Source organism: Peromyscus californicus, unplaced genomic scaffold (assembly GCF_007827085.1).
Source record: "Peromyscus californicus insignis strain IS unplaced genomic scaffold, ASM782708v3 Scaffold_5__1_contigs__length_169319896, whole genome shotgun sequence".
Classification (NCBI taxonomy): Eukaryota; Metazoa; Chordata; class Mammalia; order Rodentia; family Cricetidae; genus Peromyscus; species Peromyscus californicus.
In genome coordinates this window covers 49,191,859-49,210,651 of record NW_026294573.1, presented here as the reverse complement: position 1 = coordinate 49,210,651, position 18,793 = coordinate 49,191,859, and the positions used below count along the sequence as shown (strand labels likewise).

At 43.8% G+C, this 18,793-nt stretch overlaps 1 protein-coding gene across 5 annotated transcripts in view; it reads left to right on the top strand.

The window, feature by feature from the left end:
• The window catches only part of Pde4b (phosphodiesterase 4B), a 540,007-nt gene that overhangs the window by 434,865 nt on the left and 86,349 nt on the right, over positions 1–18,793 (top strand). For all 5 annotated transcript variants that reach the window (XM_052715738.1, XM_052715739.1, XM_052715740.1 and 2 more), the window contains one exon: positions 4,546–4,595. In XM_052715738.1, the coding sequence (XP_052571698.1) occupies positions 4,546–4,595 (50 nt within the window). The remainder of the gene's footprint in view (positions 1–4,545; positions 4,596–18,793) is intronic.

Genomic DNA, 18,793 nt, shown 5'->3' with positions numbered 1-18,793 from the left:
AATCTTGAACACTTAGATATGGAAAATACCTAGCCAAATTTCCTCCAAGTAAGTGAGGAAATATATGGGAGCCCCTCATACAAGACCTCACACACTGTAAATCATCAGGAAATAGTAGTTGCTGCCTGCTTTCCCCAAGTAAGAAAGAAACTGAGGTTGAGTGAGCTGCCAGGGACTACATTAGTGGAAGGTGCCAGACTCAGGACTGGGAAGATTCCTGCTTCTACTGCAGCCCAGTTCTCCCTCCACTACACAATTCAGCATTAACTACTGTGGCCAAGTCACCTTCCCCATTCCTATCAACATCTTCAGCAGCCAGGTAAAGAACTTTCTCCCATTCTTTTATAAGTTAGAGACCGAGGGAAAGCAGGCAGCAGAGATTGTTCTCCCCTGAGCCCATCAGTTTTCTGGCTGGTAGTCTCCTGTCTTACCAACAATAATGTGGTTTCCGGAAGTCATCCATTCATTAAAGTGTACTGGGCCTCCTTTTTGGACCACTTATCAAGAGAAGTCATAAAGCCGAATAAGCATGGCCCTTTCTTTTTCTCCTACACAGGGATGTTTATCTGAACTAACAACTTTCAGTAAAGGCCATACTTTCCCAAAATAACTTCCAAGACAAAAGAATTTACATAATGTGTAATTTCCAAGAAATTACAGAAAGAATTGCATAATATGAGTAGCCATGCTACTAAGAAAGTAGATGTTTCTGACATTTTAAGAACACCTAGTTCACAGTCTCCTTTCACAAAAGCCTCCCAGAGAACTCTGGAAGATATGCAAGATTCAGAGTCCAGTCTTCCTGTGAACCCACTGGGTACGCAGTGAAATGTGCATCACTCAAATGCCATGCCAGCCTGCAGGGCTGCGACTAGGAATGAGACTCAGTCTTTCCTTGCATTCCTTATAATTGTGCTGAAGAGAGAGCTGGGCAGATGGGGGGTTGCATTACAGTGTGATAATGAAGTGTAGGAAACTATATAGCGCAGGTGGGGGCCACTCACAGCAGAGTGTGTGCAGGACTGCCTGAGCACAGTCCCAAATGACACAGATGAGTTAGCCACTGAGCCAGATGTCAACAAGGCCACCACTGCAATATGATAAAGCATGCATAGTGGGAAGCCCAGGAACCAAGACTGCATATGAACAGATGAAAGCCGAGACATCCAGTTAGTGTGTTGGCATCTTCATAATATTTCCTTATCGATGACTGATTTGGTCAATAGTCCACCAGTAGTTTGGAAATTCCTACTGCTTGCCAGGAAGTTGGTGGGTCCTACAAAAGATTCAAAAAGAAAAAGAGGTCAAACTGGATCCTACTGCAAGCAGGTCATGGAGTCCGTGGTGGAGATAATGTTCGCACATATGAAAATCATCACATTAGAAAATGAACTTCTGGTATAGATAAAGCACCATGGCAACATGAGGGACCATTTTCAATTAAGAATATAGTTTCGTTTTGAAGGAGATTTGTAATCTTCAGAGGTAGGTGATATTTAGTATGGGGAGAGTTTCTCCAACAGAAGAATGGCCTGAGCATCAGCAAGAAAGGAGCAGGATGAGGTCAAAGCAAAAGAAGAAACCAACTTTGGCCTGAGCAAAGTGGACATCAATTTTTCATGCATGTGTTCATCCGGCATTCCCCTCAATAAGTGTCACTGAGTAGTTGGCATATAAAGACTTTCTCGGGGACCATCCTAGGACCCGGTAGTGAACAAGTCTTCCCTTGCCTACATAAGGTTTACCTTTAATCTAGGGAGTTATATATCAAACCCTAATTAGACAGTTTTAATTACAATTTTAGAGTTCAACAGGGGAGAAGTATGAAATACCTGAGAGCACACAGGTCTGAGATGAACTGTCAGACAGAGAGGTGGTCTAGCACTAATCTAGAGAAATATGATGAGGACGGAATTCAAAAGGCTTTGCATGCCGGGCTGAGGAGTTTGGAATTGAATTCTTCAACTTTCCTGCAAAGCAAAACAAAAAACAGCCCTTGGTAGTAGTGCAGAAGTGCTCAGCAAATGGTATAGAGAAAGGAGCTAGCATTTCCAGTTCAGAAATACTTGGCTTTGAATCCTGCCCGGACAGTTAGAAATCACTGTGTGTGCTGTAGTGTGTGTCTTCATCTCCTGATCCCTAAAGCAAAATGATAACACTCCCAGGAGAAGAAGCTGAGAAACGACACGCACAGTATGCAGCAGAGAATAGCAATCATGGCATGAGGATTTGCCCACCCAGTCACACAGGCTCATCCTGTTGGTCCGTTGACGGTGGCTGTGGACTCTGTCCACGGACTTGCAGCTAGAGAAAAAGAGCTACATATAAGTTCTTTTATCCCCATGGGAATGTGATGGCTGGAATAAAAGTCACTGCTGTGGCTGACCAATAGACAGAGGCTTCCTCAGCAACAGCCTTGCATGCCTTTCTCCATCACTTAGAATTTGGCCTCTCCCTCAGACCTGCCTGTGCATAGGAATGCTAAGAGGACTTTAAAATGCAGATCCTTAGGGCCTGCACTAGACTTATGAAAATGGATTCTTCCGAGATGGGAAAAGTATTTATTAAACACCTCCCCAAATGAGACTGATGTTCATTTGTGTTACCAGAGCTTGTTAGCATCAAAGCCTGGGCCCAGGGTGAGTAGCATGCTACCCATCCATAACACACCAGTTAAAGAGACAAGTGATAATAAAAAGCAGAAAAAAAAAACAGATTTATTCAATGTCACAACACTGGGAAGAGAAATAAAACAGTTCACTCGCACCCTCCTCCCTCATATATACACAAGCCTATCTTCAGGCTCCTCATTGGAAAATTAGATTTAAATAGAAGGCAAGAGGTGCCCATAACTAACTAGCTCTAGTCAAGTTGTGGTCCCGCCCATTACTGATCCACCATCATCGTCTCAGCTCTGGCTCTGTCTTGTAAGGTGATCTGACCAGATCTCAGCACTGTGTGGATCTCTTCAGAGAGACAAGCTCACTCTCTGGTTGGCTCAGTCTTCTCTCTCTTCCAGCATGAACCCCCTGGGAAAATTCCAATTTCTTAGGGTCCATCGTCTCAGTACATCTGATAACCAAAGGCCACAAGTGTCTCTCTCTCTAGGGTATCTTCACTAATGTCAGGACAGTTACACCCAGAAATACTTGGCCTATATCTCTTTCTTGATCATCAGCAACATCCTGTTGTTCCTCAGTGGGGCAAACTCTTGCTATCAGGGCTACTGAAGGGGCTTCTATGTGAGACCATCAGTGTCAGCAGCATCTGGAAGCTTATCAGAAATACAGACCCATCTGTCCATTGCAGACCTCTGCATTAGAACCCCAGAGGCAAGGCTGACTGCAGACCACTGCAATAGAATCCCAGAGGCAGGGCTGACTGCAGGCCACTACATGGGACCCTGGAGCAGGGCTGACTGCAGGCCATTGCATGGGACCCCAGAGGCAAGACTGCTTTAGGTCTGTTAAATACCAGAAACAAGCTGGAGCAAAATATTCTAATTTGCCTTGTAGAGTACTCTGGAGTTGAGATCACTGCTCTATCCCTTTACAGGGAGACTCCAGCAATATACTGGGAATCTGGGAGAGTGTAACAGAGAAATTCTGCAAATCACCAGAAGGATGATTAGACCAGCAAAGGGCCAGGGAATGTCAGGCAAAGAAAAGAGAGAATCTAAGAAGAAAAGTCTGCATGATGGCACGTTCCTGTAGCTCTAACACTGAGGGGCAGAGACTTGCTGGCCAGTCAGCCTAGCCAGAAAGAAAAGTTCCCTCTTCAGTGAGAGACCCTGTCTCAAAAACTAGATGGAGAAGTATTTGGGGAAAACATTTTGACTTCATCTCTGGCCTCCACCCACTCCTACATAAACGGACAAGCACACATGCACACACCTGCGCACACATAGATACACATACAAATAGAAAGTTGCACTATTAATGGAAAATGTGTTTGTTTGTTTGTTTCACTTGCCTCTTGGTGTAAGGATTTGAGTAAGAATGAAACCCTCCTTCCTCCGTGAAAAGCCAGTGCCTCTATTAAGAAGCCCGGATCACTGCAGCTAGTTGCTGTGTGTGGCACTTGGCAAACGATTTGTCCTCTCAAACATCTCAGTTTCCTGAGGTGAAAAAAGTGTGAGTCCTGAACTGATAACTCTCTAAGAGTTCCTCTGGCTGTGATTTTCTGTCCTCAAAGAACTGGGATTCATGCTGATAAGTGGAGTGAGGCCTAAGCAAGTGTCTGCTTTTCTGAGAGACTCCAGTGACAGAAAACTTGAAGCGGAGGGGCTGCCAAGGGACCTGAGGTAAACAACTTCCTCCCTGGCGAGCTGTAGCATCCTGATGCTATACTGAGGGAAATTCCAGGCCATCTGGATGTGAGGGAATTGCAATCACCTGCCCATGTTCCAGGAGCCTGCCTTCCGGAGATAGCCTTATGTCACTGGATTACTCACTATGCCCTGGAAATCTCCCCAGGAGTCAGGAATCATGGAAGGGTGGGGGGCTTGTCCATGCATACTCAGCCTCCTTTTCTGCTTTTCCACAGGAGGTCGCCAGCGGCTAGTCAGGCTCCAGTCTCCAGAGTCAGCCTGCAAGGTAGGCCCGGAGACCTATCTCCATCTTCCCAAGCAATAAATGTGTTTCTTATTTAAAACTGCATTTATATGAACACTGTAACTGGGATGCCTCTTGGTGACTTTTTTCAAAGATGTATTGGACCTTTACCCCAAGTGAAGCCAAACTAAAATACTTCCAAACAAAGTGTATGCCTAGGCCTTCCCAATTCAATGTGTGGTCCTGCTGTTTCCAGGAGAGAAGGGAGCAAACCTACGTCAACAGTGCAACTTGACCTCAGCCTGCTGACCCCAGTGAACTCCAGGAGTGCTAACCTCAAACATTCCCCCACAGGGTGCCCACATGAGCCCGAGATCCCCAAGGCTCATGAATGGTTTCCCCACCTTGCCTCAGCTGTAACTACAACTTGCTCTGTATCCTAGCCAGGTAGTGAAACCAGAGGTGCTTTCCGGGTCACAAAGCATTTCGCTCAGAGGTCATCCCTCTTTGCTCCTCTTGTCTTTCGATATTGTGCATCTGCTCTTCTTGTATTGAAATCTACTGAGAGGAAAGGCTACCGTGAAGGAACACCCTTGCACATGTATTTGTCACAGCACGTGCAGCCACTCAGGAGACCGCTTTGAAGTCCATTGAGTTCTGCTCCCTTGAACCCATCTTACTCTTAGAGCAGGGGAGTGTAGCAAAACGCTGTGAAAAACTCAGATGCACTCACCATGGTCACCTGACATCTAACAGTGCTAGTCTCCCGCCCCCACCACCCCAATACTCAGCTTCTCCCCCTTTGGATGTTGTGCTCTCCTACTACGATGACCCTAAGTATCTCAGAAGTGTTGTAAATGACTAACTTCTGAACGAAGGAACAAAGAAAGTGGGCTCCATTTGCTCATTGGCTTCTGAAGTATTTATGGTATATGTTTTTAAAACTTTGAGAAGAAAAGAAAAGGAGAACAAAAAATGAAAGAAAGACATGAAGGAAGGTGAGTATACACCAGAGCCCTGTGATATGAACTAGAAAGAAGTAAACAGTGTTTTGCCCACAGACTTCAAAACCTCAGCATGCTGATGGGCCACTTCCGTTAGGTATAAAAAGGAATGGAGCAGTGTCTTAGTGTGTGGCTGTGCTGGATGCTGGGAGATCAAAGGAGCTATTCTGAACCGGCTGCTGTTTCATCTTATTGGCCTACACATGAGGCATCCTTGCTGGTTTTGTTTGCCAATTCCACCAACATGCTCCTGACACCAGTTTGAATATTTAGAGTACATTTCCTTTCTCTTGTAATAAAAACAGACGTATACCAGGAGGCTATATGGTGCTTATGGGTCTATAAATTAACTCATTAGCTGAAACAATGTTTGAAAGATGTTTTATGATTATTGGCACATTGGCTCCAGCTTGGCAATGGGAGCTTTTCTTAAATGCTTTTGAAACAATGGAGCAAAGAAGCAACAATACCACTTACGGCAATTTGTTTTTGTCTGTCTTTGTGGCAAACTACAACAGTCCCGGGTTTTCTTCGGGAAGAGACTGTGGTGGTACCAATTATTACATAATTGCTGGTTTCAAAATCTTCTCAACGGTTAACCACAGTTAGGAGAGGAGGGAGGAGACACACATCCCGTGTTTTGTTCTTATTATCAGCTTAAATAAGTCGGGCAGATTTTTCCTGTTATTTTAATATTTATCAGCATATGACAAAGAGGTGTGTTTAAATAGAAGCTTGAAAGTGGAATGAAATATCCATGGCTCTGAGCAAACAGCATGGTGCTCTGGAATATGCTTTAGAACATTAAGTTTTCATAAAAAGAAAATCAAGGCATTTATTAAGAAGTGCTGAATTTGAACTGATATATTTTGATAGAAATATAAGGTTTAAGAAGTACAAGATGATAGCTTGAACACATCCAGCAACAATGTACTGTGTCAGCAAAGCCTGACTGACTTCGACTGTATGGAAGCAAGTAGGAGAAGCCAGAATTTAGAATTTAGAAGATGGCTCCTCTGCAGCTTCTTCCTCCTCCTCATTCTCCCCTCCCCTTCCTATTCTCCTCCTTGCCTTTTCTTCCTCCTCTTTTTCCTCCTTCTCTTCCTCTTCTGCTGCTTCTTCCTTCATATCAATGAAATGTGATCCTCTGTAAAAGTGAATTCTCCAAATCCAGGTGAGATTCCTACACTGACTATGATTGTTACTGAACAATTGGAACTTTGGGTGAGGCAATCCCTCGGTGTGAAAAAAGCCTCCTGGTATACGTCTGTTTACCTTCCCTCCCACTGTTGGACCAAGGAGATTCTCAGCTCTTGGGGCTCAACAGAAAAGCTCAGTCTTTTTTATTTTTCGTAATTTCTCCTGTTCCGTGCTATGGCAACAAACTAATTGCGGATGCGCTATGATTCCTCAGTTGTATACCTCTTCCACTGGGAACCCAAGCTCCTGAAGGCACAGGCTGCACATTTCTCATCTCTTGGAGGTCACAGTGTGGTAAATTATTTCTGCATGGTAGGAACAGGGTAAATGTCAAACTAGTCAGAACTACGTACAAGTTGGACTTTATTTAAAGGAATGGTCTCATAAAGGTAATGATGAGCCAATATCTCTGTGTCTAGGGAAAGTACTCACTTCTGGTTTTTTCTTTTTTCTCATAAGCTGTATCACTTACTGTGTTGAAATTAGAAGGTATTGGGGTGAATTTGGTAACTGCTCAGGTGTCAGTGTGTTCATGCAGGTTAGAAAGGGTAATGCCTCAGAAGGTGACATTTTGCCAATGATGTGGGAAAGCCACCCACCATACAATAATGGAGGGATGAGCCCAGAATGAGCAGTTCTGAAGCCTGTGCACACAGGTTTGGGAAGTCACGGGAAATCCTCTTGAGTGTGTTGAAAATCCTAAGGCTGAGGTTCATGAGCAGCTCAACTTGTATAACACAATCACTTTCTTTTGAATGTGTAAATTCTTGGCTCTTTCTGGATAGCCTTGAAACAAAAAGGGAAAAATGAATAAAAGAAAGAAAAGTCTAAAACAAGGCAGGAACCCAAATTCTTTCACCTGGTCATATTCAAAATGGAAGACTGCAAACAAATAAGATAATTGAAAAGATGAATCAGTTTGTATTCATGTGATTATGTCCAACTGTCCAACTGTCCCCACACCCTCTGTCCTAAGCTCTTTCATGCATCTCATCCATGCTTTTGACTATGTCATTAAAGAACCTACTGAGAAGATAAATTACTAAGTGGCCACAGCCTTTGCAGAAGGGTTTTTTCTATACAAAAGGATCAGAGAAGTATTGCTCTTAGTAACTCTCACCTCTGAGTCACATAAATGACTTGATTTACAGCAAGATGTATCCTATATAGAATTTTGTAACTGCCAGAGGGACGTGTGAAGTAGGGTGTCCTATGATAACATTTTTTTCTGAAATGTACCAGTGGCTGTACAAATTGTGAAGATCACCACTTGTAACAGACCTTATATTTTTAAAGTAACCCAGAAGTAGATGGATCATCCGAAATAGCAACCAACCATGCTGACGAGATAACCGAAGAACTAACTGCCTGGAGGTCTCCAGGCCAGACTGCTGCAGACACAGCGTCTGTCTCAGCTTGAGTGTCTGCAGCATGAACTGTGGTGATTTTCAACAGGAGTCAATTAAAATATATTTCAAGGAAAGAATGTATTTGGAGAAATAGGATGAGGAAGCATAAGTCTTCCAGTAAAGCGTGAAATGTGCTGACCTCTCCAAGCAACAGCCTTAATTAAGGTTCTTCCCAGGCTCCGGGGAGCCCATGTCTTCTAATAGGCTTCTGGGCCACACTGGAAGGGATGATGCTACCAGCTGATAAAGCGAAGAAGAGGCCTCCTCTCAGGAAACCCATTTCTCCACATGACTCCTCATGTGTCTTCACTTGGTTTTGACTGTTTCTGAGATCTCCGTAGATGTACCAGATGTACATTTTGTTTAAGAAGTAGAGCGGAGGCTCAGTACTCTCTCTCTGACCCCGAACAACACACGGAAAGTCAAGGCTTTGCTAAAACTCCCTGGGTCTAGGATGAGAGAGGGACTGGTGTAGACAGGCAGAGGTCCCCCTGAGGCCCTCTGAGGACAACTATGGCTTGAAAGCCAATCCGATCCATGTCAGATGACTAGAAAGGAAGGTTAGCCCAAGTCGAACCTTTGCTTGGTTTCTGCATTAAGAAGAAGCATCAGGCAGGATTACAGCCTGAGCAAACAGAAATAAGATCAATCATCTTATCAAAGGTTCTGACCACTCAGGATAAAGGAGATCCTGGAGGAAATCACAAAAAGAAAAAGGGAAAATAAAAATGACAGACGTTTTCTTCAGTGTTCAGAACGATGTGTGTGACCTGAATTGCTGGGACAATCTGTATAATTACACACTGTGAATGTGTAAAGAGCCTGCATACAAAATGAAATCGTAGAATAGAACTACACAAGAAAAACTGGGCAATTCTCAGTATAGTTCCCTAAACAGTTTGAAAGAAACTCCTTTGTCTAAAATAGACATCCTGTAAAAGTTTACCCCAGAACACAAACACTGAGCTGTCTGCATTGATTTGCAATTATTTCATATATGTCTAAAATTAAGTATGGGTAACTACAAAATCATTAGTGTGTCAGCTGAATTCTGAATGGTTAAAATGTTTCCTTTGAGCAAACACGGCCAAAAATAATGTCTTGCTTATTAATGGCCGCTTTGACTTGTTCAGAATTAATTTCTTCATTTAGCAGGAAAACTTTTTCTCATATTAAATGGGATCTGGGGGACCAGCAGCATCTAGTCCCTCGGTACTTGCAGAAAGAGCCAAGTCCGTTCCTCATGATTCCATATCACGTTTTCGAGCTGCTGAGAGACGCCATCCATCCCCTCCCCCTGAAAGCTGGAATCATGCATGTTAGTAAGTATTTCAGTTATGCGATTGACGTCAATGGAGTCATTAAATAGATTGCTGGCCCTCCCAGAGGCAAATCACTGCCAGGGACCTAGATACAGACACTTTTTTTTTCAAAGGCAACCATCAGGTTTTGCTATGAGAGAAAACGAAAAGTTTACACTGTAGCCGACCTGTCTCCAAACAGTTTCTTTTTGTTCTTGGCATTTTAGTTCCGGCCTTTCTTTCTCTTTGGTTACAGTAGACTCCAAAAGACACCCAGATATTGTTGCCTAAATGTTTTGTGCACAAAAGTATCTCCTGTAATTGAGACCGTAGAGGAAGATACTCCACTTTGAAAAAGGAGTCTCTCTTCTTGCTCTGTTTAGCCCATCTTGATGTTAATTCAGTGGCATACATTGTCTAGGCAAATCACTATTGTCTGCTACTGAGGTTGTGTTTGATGTACGGACCCTTAAATAAAGTTTCCTTCACACACACACACACACACACACACACACACACACACACACACACACACACTTTGCCATTTGCTGCTGCCTCTGCGTGGCTCAAAGCCGCAGCCCTCACCTATGAATCAATCTTTCTGCAGCTGGCACCATACTGTGGCATGGAGGCTCTGTAGCAAAGGGTGGAGGAGGCGGCTGGAAAGACAAACTGTTTCTCATGGCTGCCTCATCTGCAGCAGGGCACCCACAGGAGGCTATCCACGTGCCTGTGTCCTCCCAAACCCCAGCTGCCGCCTGCCTCAAGCCCGGTCATGCAGCTTCCAGGTCTGTCAGAGAAAACCCTTCAGGGCAGAGCTGCCTCTTCCTGGGAATGCCTCATGGCTCTGTTTACCTGAACTGCAGTTGGAATGACTGCCAAAGACTCACCCCACACCTGGACTCTTGTACCACCGAGGCTCGGAGCCAGAAAACTGCTTTCACCATCTCTTCAGATCTGGCTCTCATCATCTACCATGCAGGCTGTAGAATCCATTTTTCACTTCAATCCTTGTCCCTCCACTCCATGGACTGTCACCTCCCTTTATTTATTACTAGGGGTGTATAGACATACTAGACACTTGCAACTTTTGGTAACCCCACTTTATTAATCTGGAGACCCAGCTACAATGTCCTTCCTGCCCTGTCCCTTTTTCATGTAGTTTGGAAGAACACTGTCACCATCACCTATTTATCTCTCATCACCCAAGACAGCCAGCTTCTTAGTCATTTCTCCAGTCTTCCCTTCTTTCCTGCAGTAAAGGACTTCATTGTCCTGTACCCAAAACATTGTGGTGACCTTCCAAAGTGGTTTGGTTTGTCTACAGTTTTTGCCCATTTGAACCCAGCCGTCTTTCTGGTTCTACAATGCTACTTCTAAACCCAGTTATAGGTTGTTTTGTTGTTATTTCATCTTGTTTGGGGGTGGTGTGTGTGTGAGTGTGTGTCTGTGTGTGAGTGTGTGTGTCTGTGTGTCTGTGTGCATGTGTGTTCTTTGGCTGTTTTCCTGATTTGCGTCTTCTTGGTCCTTAAGATCCAGGCTTCAGACCAGGCTTGTTGGCCCTCAGAACTCTGCTCCCAATTCCTTCTCTGTCCTGGTCTTAAGCATGCCTCCCTCCTACCTTGTTTGGTTGTGTGAGCTAAATATGCCAGCTGCCTGCCTCCTGACTTTCCACACTGCCTCTTCTCCCCAGGCTGCATATGTTTTCTGCTTCTTGGATTCTGGAGTGATGATTCAAATCAACGTGTAGTTTTGACCGAAGGCCTAGTGTATAGTATGTGTTTAGAAAAACACCACATAATTTGTCCATCTCCATCTGGAACATGCATCTTTATCCTTTAAGATTCTACTTATCTGTCATCTTCAGAATGTGCCCCTCTCAAGTCCTATTCAGTTATTGTCTCAAAAACTCTTAATTAGTATCTCAAAGTCTCAAAATAGTACTTGAAATACCTTGTTTTCTTCCCTGCTAAACCATGAGCATCTCAAATTCATATACAAATCCTCTTGTTTTATGCTCCCAACTAAGAATGTAAAACATAACAGATGCCCAATAAATGTCTATGGAATGAAAAAAAATAGCAGTGAATGATTGCCCAAGCTTGAATCTAAAATATTGGAGGAGCTGAGTTGCTTTCTTGGCTTTGTTCAGGCTTGCCTAACTCTCTGCTGGCTCTTGGGACATGTGCACAGTGCTGGCACCCCTGACTAACCTGGATTGCATGTGACGTTCAAGGCACGTGAAGTGAATTCTGTTCTATCGCTTCGAAGAAAAGTAACGAAGTTGAAAGAAATAGAAAGAAACAAAATGACTAAACACATGGAGCTTGTCATGCTAAACCATAGCAGTCGCTCAGTGCCACCACAGTGCCTGGCACAAAGTAGGTACTTAATAACAGATCAAGATGAATTAAGTTAGAAATCTGGATCAGTCTCCCAGACAAATTCTTCTCTACTTGGTTTTCTTATCTGGAAAATGGGCACTTTAATTTTCTATCTCATACGATGGTGGTTAGAATAAATTAAAAGGGCTGTGTGGAGCCGTTATGAGTGAGCTAGAGTACCATTCCAAATTCTACCTCTACTACCTTGGGACCTTGGGACAAGTTACTTAATCTCACTGTGTCTCAGTTGCCCCACCTTCTGATTAGAATGCAAAGTGTGCATGCCCTGTTAGCTACTTATAAGGGTTAAATGACTTGATACAGACAAAACAATGAGAAAATGCCAGAATTACAATCTTTAATGTGTATCGTGGGACCTTAGCATGCCTCTCTGGCACCTAGCTCATAGCAGATGGTCCACATGTGAGAGCTAAGCATCCAGGACTTCTGGTATCAGTAGGGAACCTGAACAGAAAGCACTCTTGAAAGGTTCTGGTTGACTTCCCATCCACACTAATATAGTAACCCTCTCCCCCTTATCTGCAGTTTCGATTTTGAAGGTTTCAGTTATCCTTGGTCAACCTGATCCAAAAGTAATAAACTGAAAATTCCACAGAGAGGGGAATTCGTAAGTTTTCAGTCACATGCCCTTCTGAATAACGTGATGAAATTGTGTATCATCCTGATCCATCCCGCCCAGATGACTCATCAATTCACTCAGCAAATCCATGCTGTACAATCCACCTGCCCGTTAGCTCCTCAGTTACCTCTGAGTTGCAAGACTGGATACGGTGCTATCTACCATAATGCCTGTCTTCAAGTAATCCCATCTTCACTTACTACAGTAACTGTTCTGCTTTGTTGTTCACTGCTGCTGATCTCCGACTGTGCCTAACTTATAAATGAAACTTCATCACAGGTATATGTGCATAAGAACAAACAGCGCATGCAGACAGGTTCCATTCAGCACTACCTGCAGCTTTTGGCATGTCCTAGGGTCTTGAAATATGTCTCCTGAAGATAATGGAGAATGCTGTATGACCCAAAGGAAAGCTTTCTTAGTTTCAAACATATTCCTCCTCCTCCCATAAAAAATCTGGTGATGTAGAAATAGATTTGAAGTTGAAGACAAGGTTCTCTAAGACGTATATTAGAAAGATGAGGAGCAGCGGGGAGAATGAGATAGTATAAAACACGACAGGATATCGAGTCTGACTATTACCCTTAAAACCAAACTGCCAAGAATGGCAAATGGCTGTGGGTTCTGATAAGCCAGACCTTAGTTAGCTGAGCATTCTCTTGTATAAATCCATGAGGTTGTCACTTTGTGAGATAGCCTGGGTCCAGTCACACAGCTCACTGCAACTATGTTTAAATACAGCCTCAAGGGTTGATACACACCTTTCTAGGCACAGGTTTTTCCAGCCCAGGCAGCTAAGCAGGGAGGAGAAGTTGAAGCTAGCTCAGAGCTGCCCTTTGTAGACAAGAATAATCCCACAGCAGAGCACAGCACAGGGGAAGGTCAGCAAGCCCCTTCACTTTCTCCTGGGACAGGGAAAGCACCCTCAGGCATACCCTACCTCCCTTCTCCTCTCCACAGGGTAAGTCAAACTCAGCCTGCAGAAGGATGAAAGGGAAAAATTGCTAAGAGAAAGCAAAGGAAGGAAGGGGGCCTTCTAAGTGTCCCTTTCTGCCCCCACATCCAGAAAGAGTGTGATCCTTGGGCCAGGATGTGTTCTGCCTTGCTGCTGATCCCTGTGCACTGTTTCTGAGAAGTCCGGAGCATTTCAGGGAAGTGTCTCACTGGAGAGAAGAGAAACAAGGCAGGGACTGTCCCCTTGAAATAGAGAACAGGCAACAGAGCTCACTGGATCCGAGTTTATTGTCTTGACTTCCTCCCAGCCAGAGCTGTTGACAAGGACCAAGAGTGACGGAGTTCTGTGTACATTTCCTATTCCCTCCTTCACTATGTCTACGAAGTGAACTGAGGCCATGGTAGTCATCTGACTCATTTAACCAGCAGAGGCAGCCACAACAGATTCTGTTGGCTGTCTCTGACCCCCAATTATACCCTGGTCTTCACATTTCCAGGGGCTGGAGTCTAGCTAGCATGAGAAATTTCCAAAGCCACACATGCCTGTCTCTCACAGCAAGAGAGGAAAGGAGCTGGTAAGGACTATTCCTAGGTGTGGCACTATGCTGTATCCTCTGAATCTGCTATCTACCACCTATTTTTTTTAAGGTATTGTTACTTACGGGTTGAGAGGAGAGCTTGGGGGAGAGCCTGGGCTTATTCAAGATAGCAAGTTAACAAGTGTTAAGTCAGAACTGAAATCTAGATCTTTGTGTCTTGGAAGCCCATGATCCCTGAATTCACACATAAATACTCACACATTTATGCATAATTAAAACATAACAAAAATAACATCTGTTTTTAAAGGGTGGGGACTGGCTCAGCAGTTAGAAGCGGGTACTCTTCTTGCAAAGGGCCTGTGCTTCCAGTTCCAAAGACTCCAAAGCCCTCTTCTGGAGTTCAGGGCACCTGAATTCACATGGACACACCCACAGACAGTCAAGTACATACACACATTCATTTTAAAATGATGAAAACAAAATATTTTTTTAAAAAGAAAGCCTCTGTTCTCTGCTCTTGAGCCTGGCCACATTGTCCCCACCCACAGACTGCTGCAGGAGACCCTGCCCTGTTGTTGACAGTCCAGCACACACTTCCTGAACACACACACCACTGCCATTTGATAACTGCAGTGAAGGAAGGTACACGATGCTATGACTTTACTCCAATTTTTTTTCCATGTGAAAGTAGGAACCATGCTAAAATCTTTTAGAGCTATGGTAACGTTTAAATGAGTCCTTATATGTAAATCATTTACAACTCTATCTGGCACCTAGTATTATTTAACCCTTCCGCTAATCACTGTTGTCTGTTATTATGGGGATAGAAGTAGATTGAGGCATAAGGGAGATCTTTGTCAATAAGTGACCTTGAACTTGAACCCTAAAGACTGAACAGAAACTGGTAGGATTATCACTTAGAGAGAAACCAACACCTCAGAGGCACTTCATCCATAGACCCTGATCGCAACAGCCCCAGTGACAGCAAGGCAGAGAACAGAAGGGCATGGTACTTTGTAGTCTTGGAAGATGTGTAAACTTTATTGTCAGTTTACTTGGGAGCCATGGAGAAATTTTGAGAATGAGACTGGCATGAGATCATTTGAATTCTAAACACAAAACTTCAATCCGAGCCCCAAGGTAGAATGATTGGCAGGGCCTGTGTATTCCCAGGACCTGAATCTCCTCCACCATAATAGTCAGCCCAGCTCCTCCCGCCTTCTTTGGGGTTAAGAAGGAAGGATCTGGGCTAGCCTTCCTGTGCTTTATCCTTCTACTCTCTCTCCTTCTTTCTTTCTTTTTTCCTTTCTTTATTTTCTTTCTTTCTCTCTCCATCCCTCCTTTCATCCTTCCCACCCTCTCTCTTTCTTCTTTCTTTCTTTCTTTCTTTCTTTCTTTCTTTCTTTCTTTCTTTCTTTCTTCTTTTCTTCCTTTCTTCCTTTTTTCTTTCTTTCTTTCTTTCTTTCTTTCTTTCTTTCTTTCTTTCTTTCTTTCTTCCTTTCTCTGTGATTATAGATGAATGACTCAACATGTCTGGGTCTTGGTTTTCTAATCTGAACAATGGATCATCTTCAGACCAGAATTAGTCAACTGTATGTAGAAGAGTTTAGTGTAGTACCTGGCACACCAAAGGCACTAAATAGATGCTAATTGGTGGTGTTTTTTTTTTCATTTAAAAACATTTATCACATTCATTTATTTGGCATGTGTGTATGTTTGTGTACATGTGTGTGCATTCATGTGCATACTCACTCACGAAATTGAGACAACTTGCAGAAGATCTCTCCTTCCATCTTGTGGAAACCTGGGATTGAACTCAGATTATCAACCTTGGCAGCAAGCAGCTTTACCATGTGAGCCATCTAACCAGCCCCAAAGAGGTCTTTCTTGAGTCAGGGTACATCCAGATAAGGGAGAGTTTTCTCTCAGTGACAGACAACCTGCAGGACTTGGTAACTGTTCAGCTGTTATAACTTTGGGGAACTTGAAACAGTACCTTTGGGGTAAAATTAGTTTCAAAAGCTTGTGATGACAATCCAGACTGCCATCTGCATGGGCAGAAACTGGTAACATGAAAGAGCCTTTTCATTCTCTTTGGCTATGTAACTATTTCTCTAGGAGCTCAAGACAAGTCCAAACCCCTGAGTTCCCTATTCTCAGGAAGGACACAGCCTCGGAAGACCTAACCATCCCAGGAGAACCTAACACAGCTAAGTAAACACTCACCGGAAGGAAGCATGTGGGTCTGCACCGGAAGAGACTCTTCACACATCCGTGAGCTCCAGTCTTCTAGCTATTCGGTGACTGACGGTCAAGTGTGGCTTCACTTCTTTGTGCAGCTTCCCAGGCTAGTTCCCCTGACAGACAGCAACTCCTCTGTGTCTGTTTGCCGCAGCTGGTGCTGGGTGTATGTGCACAGATGTGCCTAAAACTGGTTTGTTATTTCTTTGTTTCTAGGAGAAAATAAGGATTCTAGAGAAGAATCTCGTCCACATAATAGGTCTCTGCTCCCAGTGGTCTACATTTCCATTTTCGTTCCCTCTCTCATAGAAGAAGCTCAGCTGTCTTCTCTCAAGGCCCTCTACTCCTTCTCTCCTGCCCCCATAGCCCTCACTCTTCCCAGCTACCTTCAATATAGTCCTCTTAAAGCAAGCAGTTCAAATTGCTGCCTCTGGAAAGCTTTCTTCCTCTGCGTGCTGTGGGTAGCTGCTCAGTTCATTCATCTTACATGGGACCAGGCCTGCCCTCTCTCCCCCCATCACCCATTTGTTCAGCTCTATATGTATTCCTTCAACAATATCTTTTAGGGAGGAAGAGGTGATGTTCTCATAAATAAGACTCAGATCCTGATCTTGAGTTTGCACACAGACTGTATAGACGGGGCCATCTTTAATTTCAGTTTCCTAGTTTAGATGTCATCCTCATGGACAAAATAGCTGCACAGCAATTAGCTACAGGCCACTGGTTAAGTCACAGGTACAATACAACCCAGCCAAGTTGACACCTCAAGCCAGTTTTATCACAGGCACCCACCAACCAGCCACCAAAGTATACAACCTGTCTCAAGAGAAGTCAATCTAGATGCTTCACTTGCTCCAAGTCAGATATTGAAAGTCAAGGAAAATGAAATTTTCCATGTACCTGACATCTCAGTTCAATCTTAGCTCACGGCATTGTTCTAGATATTAGAGGGACATGTGTAAGGCCAGAAGTGCAAAGCTTTGTATTTGCAGACCTAGACAGTATGTGCATTAGCCGTGGTATCACTGAAGTATGCTGTTCTCACCTTGCATTCTACTTGGGCAGCCAATCATGAACCCCTCGGGCTTCAGCTTTACAAAAATGCACTTCCCGGACCTCAGAACCAGTTACTGAAAACTCAGTTGAGATTGGTTATCTTGAACAAGTTAATTTGGCAAAGAATGTCTTGGGGGAGGTTAGAAGGGCTGGAGGGTCCTGTTTATGCATATTGCTGAGTTTAGCAGGACAGGATTTGAGGTTGAAAGGTCTATACTCTCTCTCATAATTTGGAAATTTGAATTCCAACCTGACTTGCAAAGTGATCCTTCAGATTTCTTCCTTTTCAGATCCAAACAAACATTCTTATCAGCATGTGTCCTCTGAGTCTTGTGTTCCTGTCACTCCGAATGCCCCTGGCCCTTTGCAGAACACACTATCATCAGGCATCTCTCCCAACCTCATTCTAGACTTGTGTTCACCATAGTTCCCAGTCTGACATCTCAGAGGTGCACACCACATCACAGGGTAGTGTGTGCCTTTCAGACAAGTGCTGGAATACATCACCTGTAGTGTTCACAGCAGCCAGCACAGACTATCCCATACCTAGCCACTACCTTCCTCCCTCTTCACCTCACCTCCCTTCTATTTCTTTCTAAAGACAGAGTCTTGCTACGTAGCTCAGGCTATTCCAGAACTCATGATTCTCCCATCTCAGCAATGCTGGGATTATAGAATAGACCCCCATCCCCACCTCCCAGTTGTCTTTTGATGAAGGGCTGCCTCAGCAAGTTACCAAGCAAACACAACTGTGGAAGCTTTCTGTGGCTTAATGAGTCAGCAGCTCACCATGTTCTTTGCCCCTAGGTCTTGCCTTTTCTTCAGTTCTTCAATGACTTGTTTTGCTCTAGTTCTGAAAACATTTACCTCCACCTCCTCTTCCTCTGCAGTCGTAATGCTTCTTCTGTCCACTTTGCAGATGTGTTGCTAGATCACTTATTGCTCTGCTCCTCAGATTTCTGGGTAGCCCCTTCCATGCAGAAGGAAGAACTCCTATATTATGGTTATGTATGGAACTCTGGTTTGATAAATCCATTTATATTCTATTCTACTCTCAGTGTGTGCTCTTTCTTTCCAAAGATGTGGCTTGAATCACAAGGTACAGCAGAGATGTGTCAATGTGGTATCATGGCATATGTGAAGTATGGTATTTGCTATTAGGAATTACATCTTGTTAACCTCAACAATCACAAGGTCAATATGTAACCCCATTTGATAACCAATAAAACTACACCTTAACCCCGGGCGGTGGTGGCACATGCTTTTAATCTCAGCACTCAGGAGGTAGAGCCAGGTGGATCTCTGTGAGTTCGAGGCCAGCCTGGTCTACAGAGCAAGATCCAGGACAGGCATCAAAACTACACAGAGAAACCCTGTCTCAAAAAAACAAAAAACAAAACAACAACAACAAAAACCTACACCTCAGCAAAGATGAATAGCGAAGGCACATTCAGTTAGTAGGTGATATAGCTAAGACCTAAGTTTCGATTTTAGCTCCAACCCCTACATACT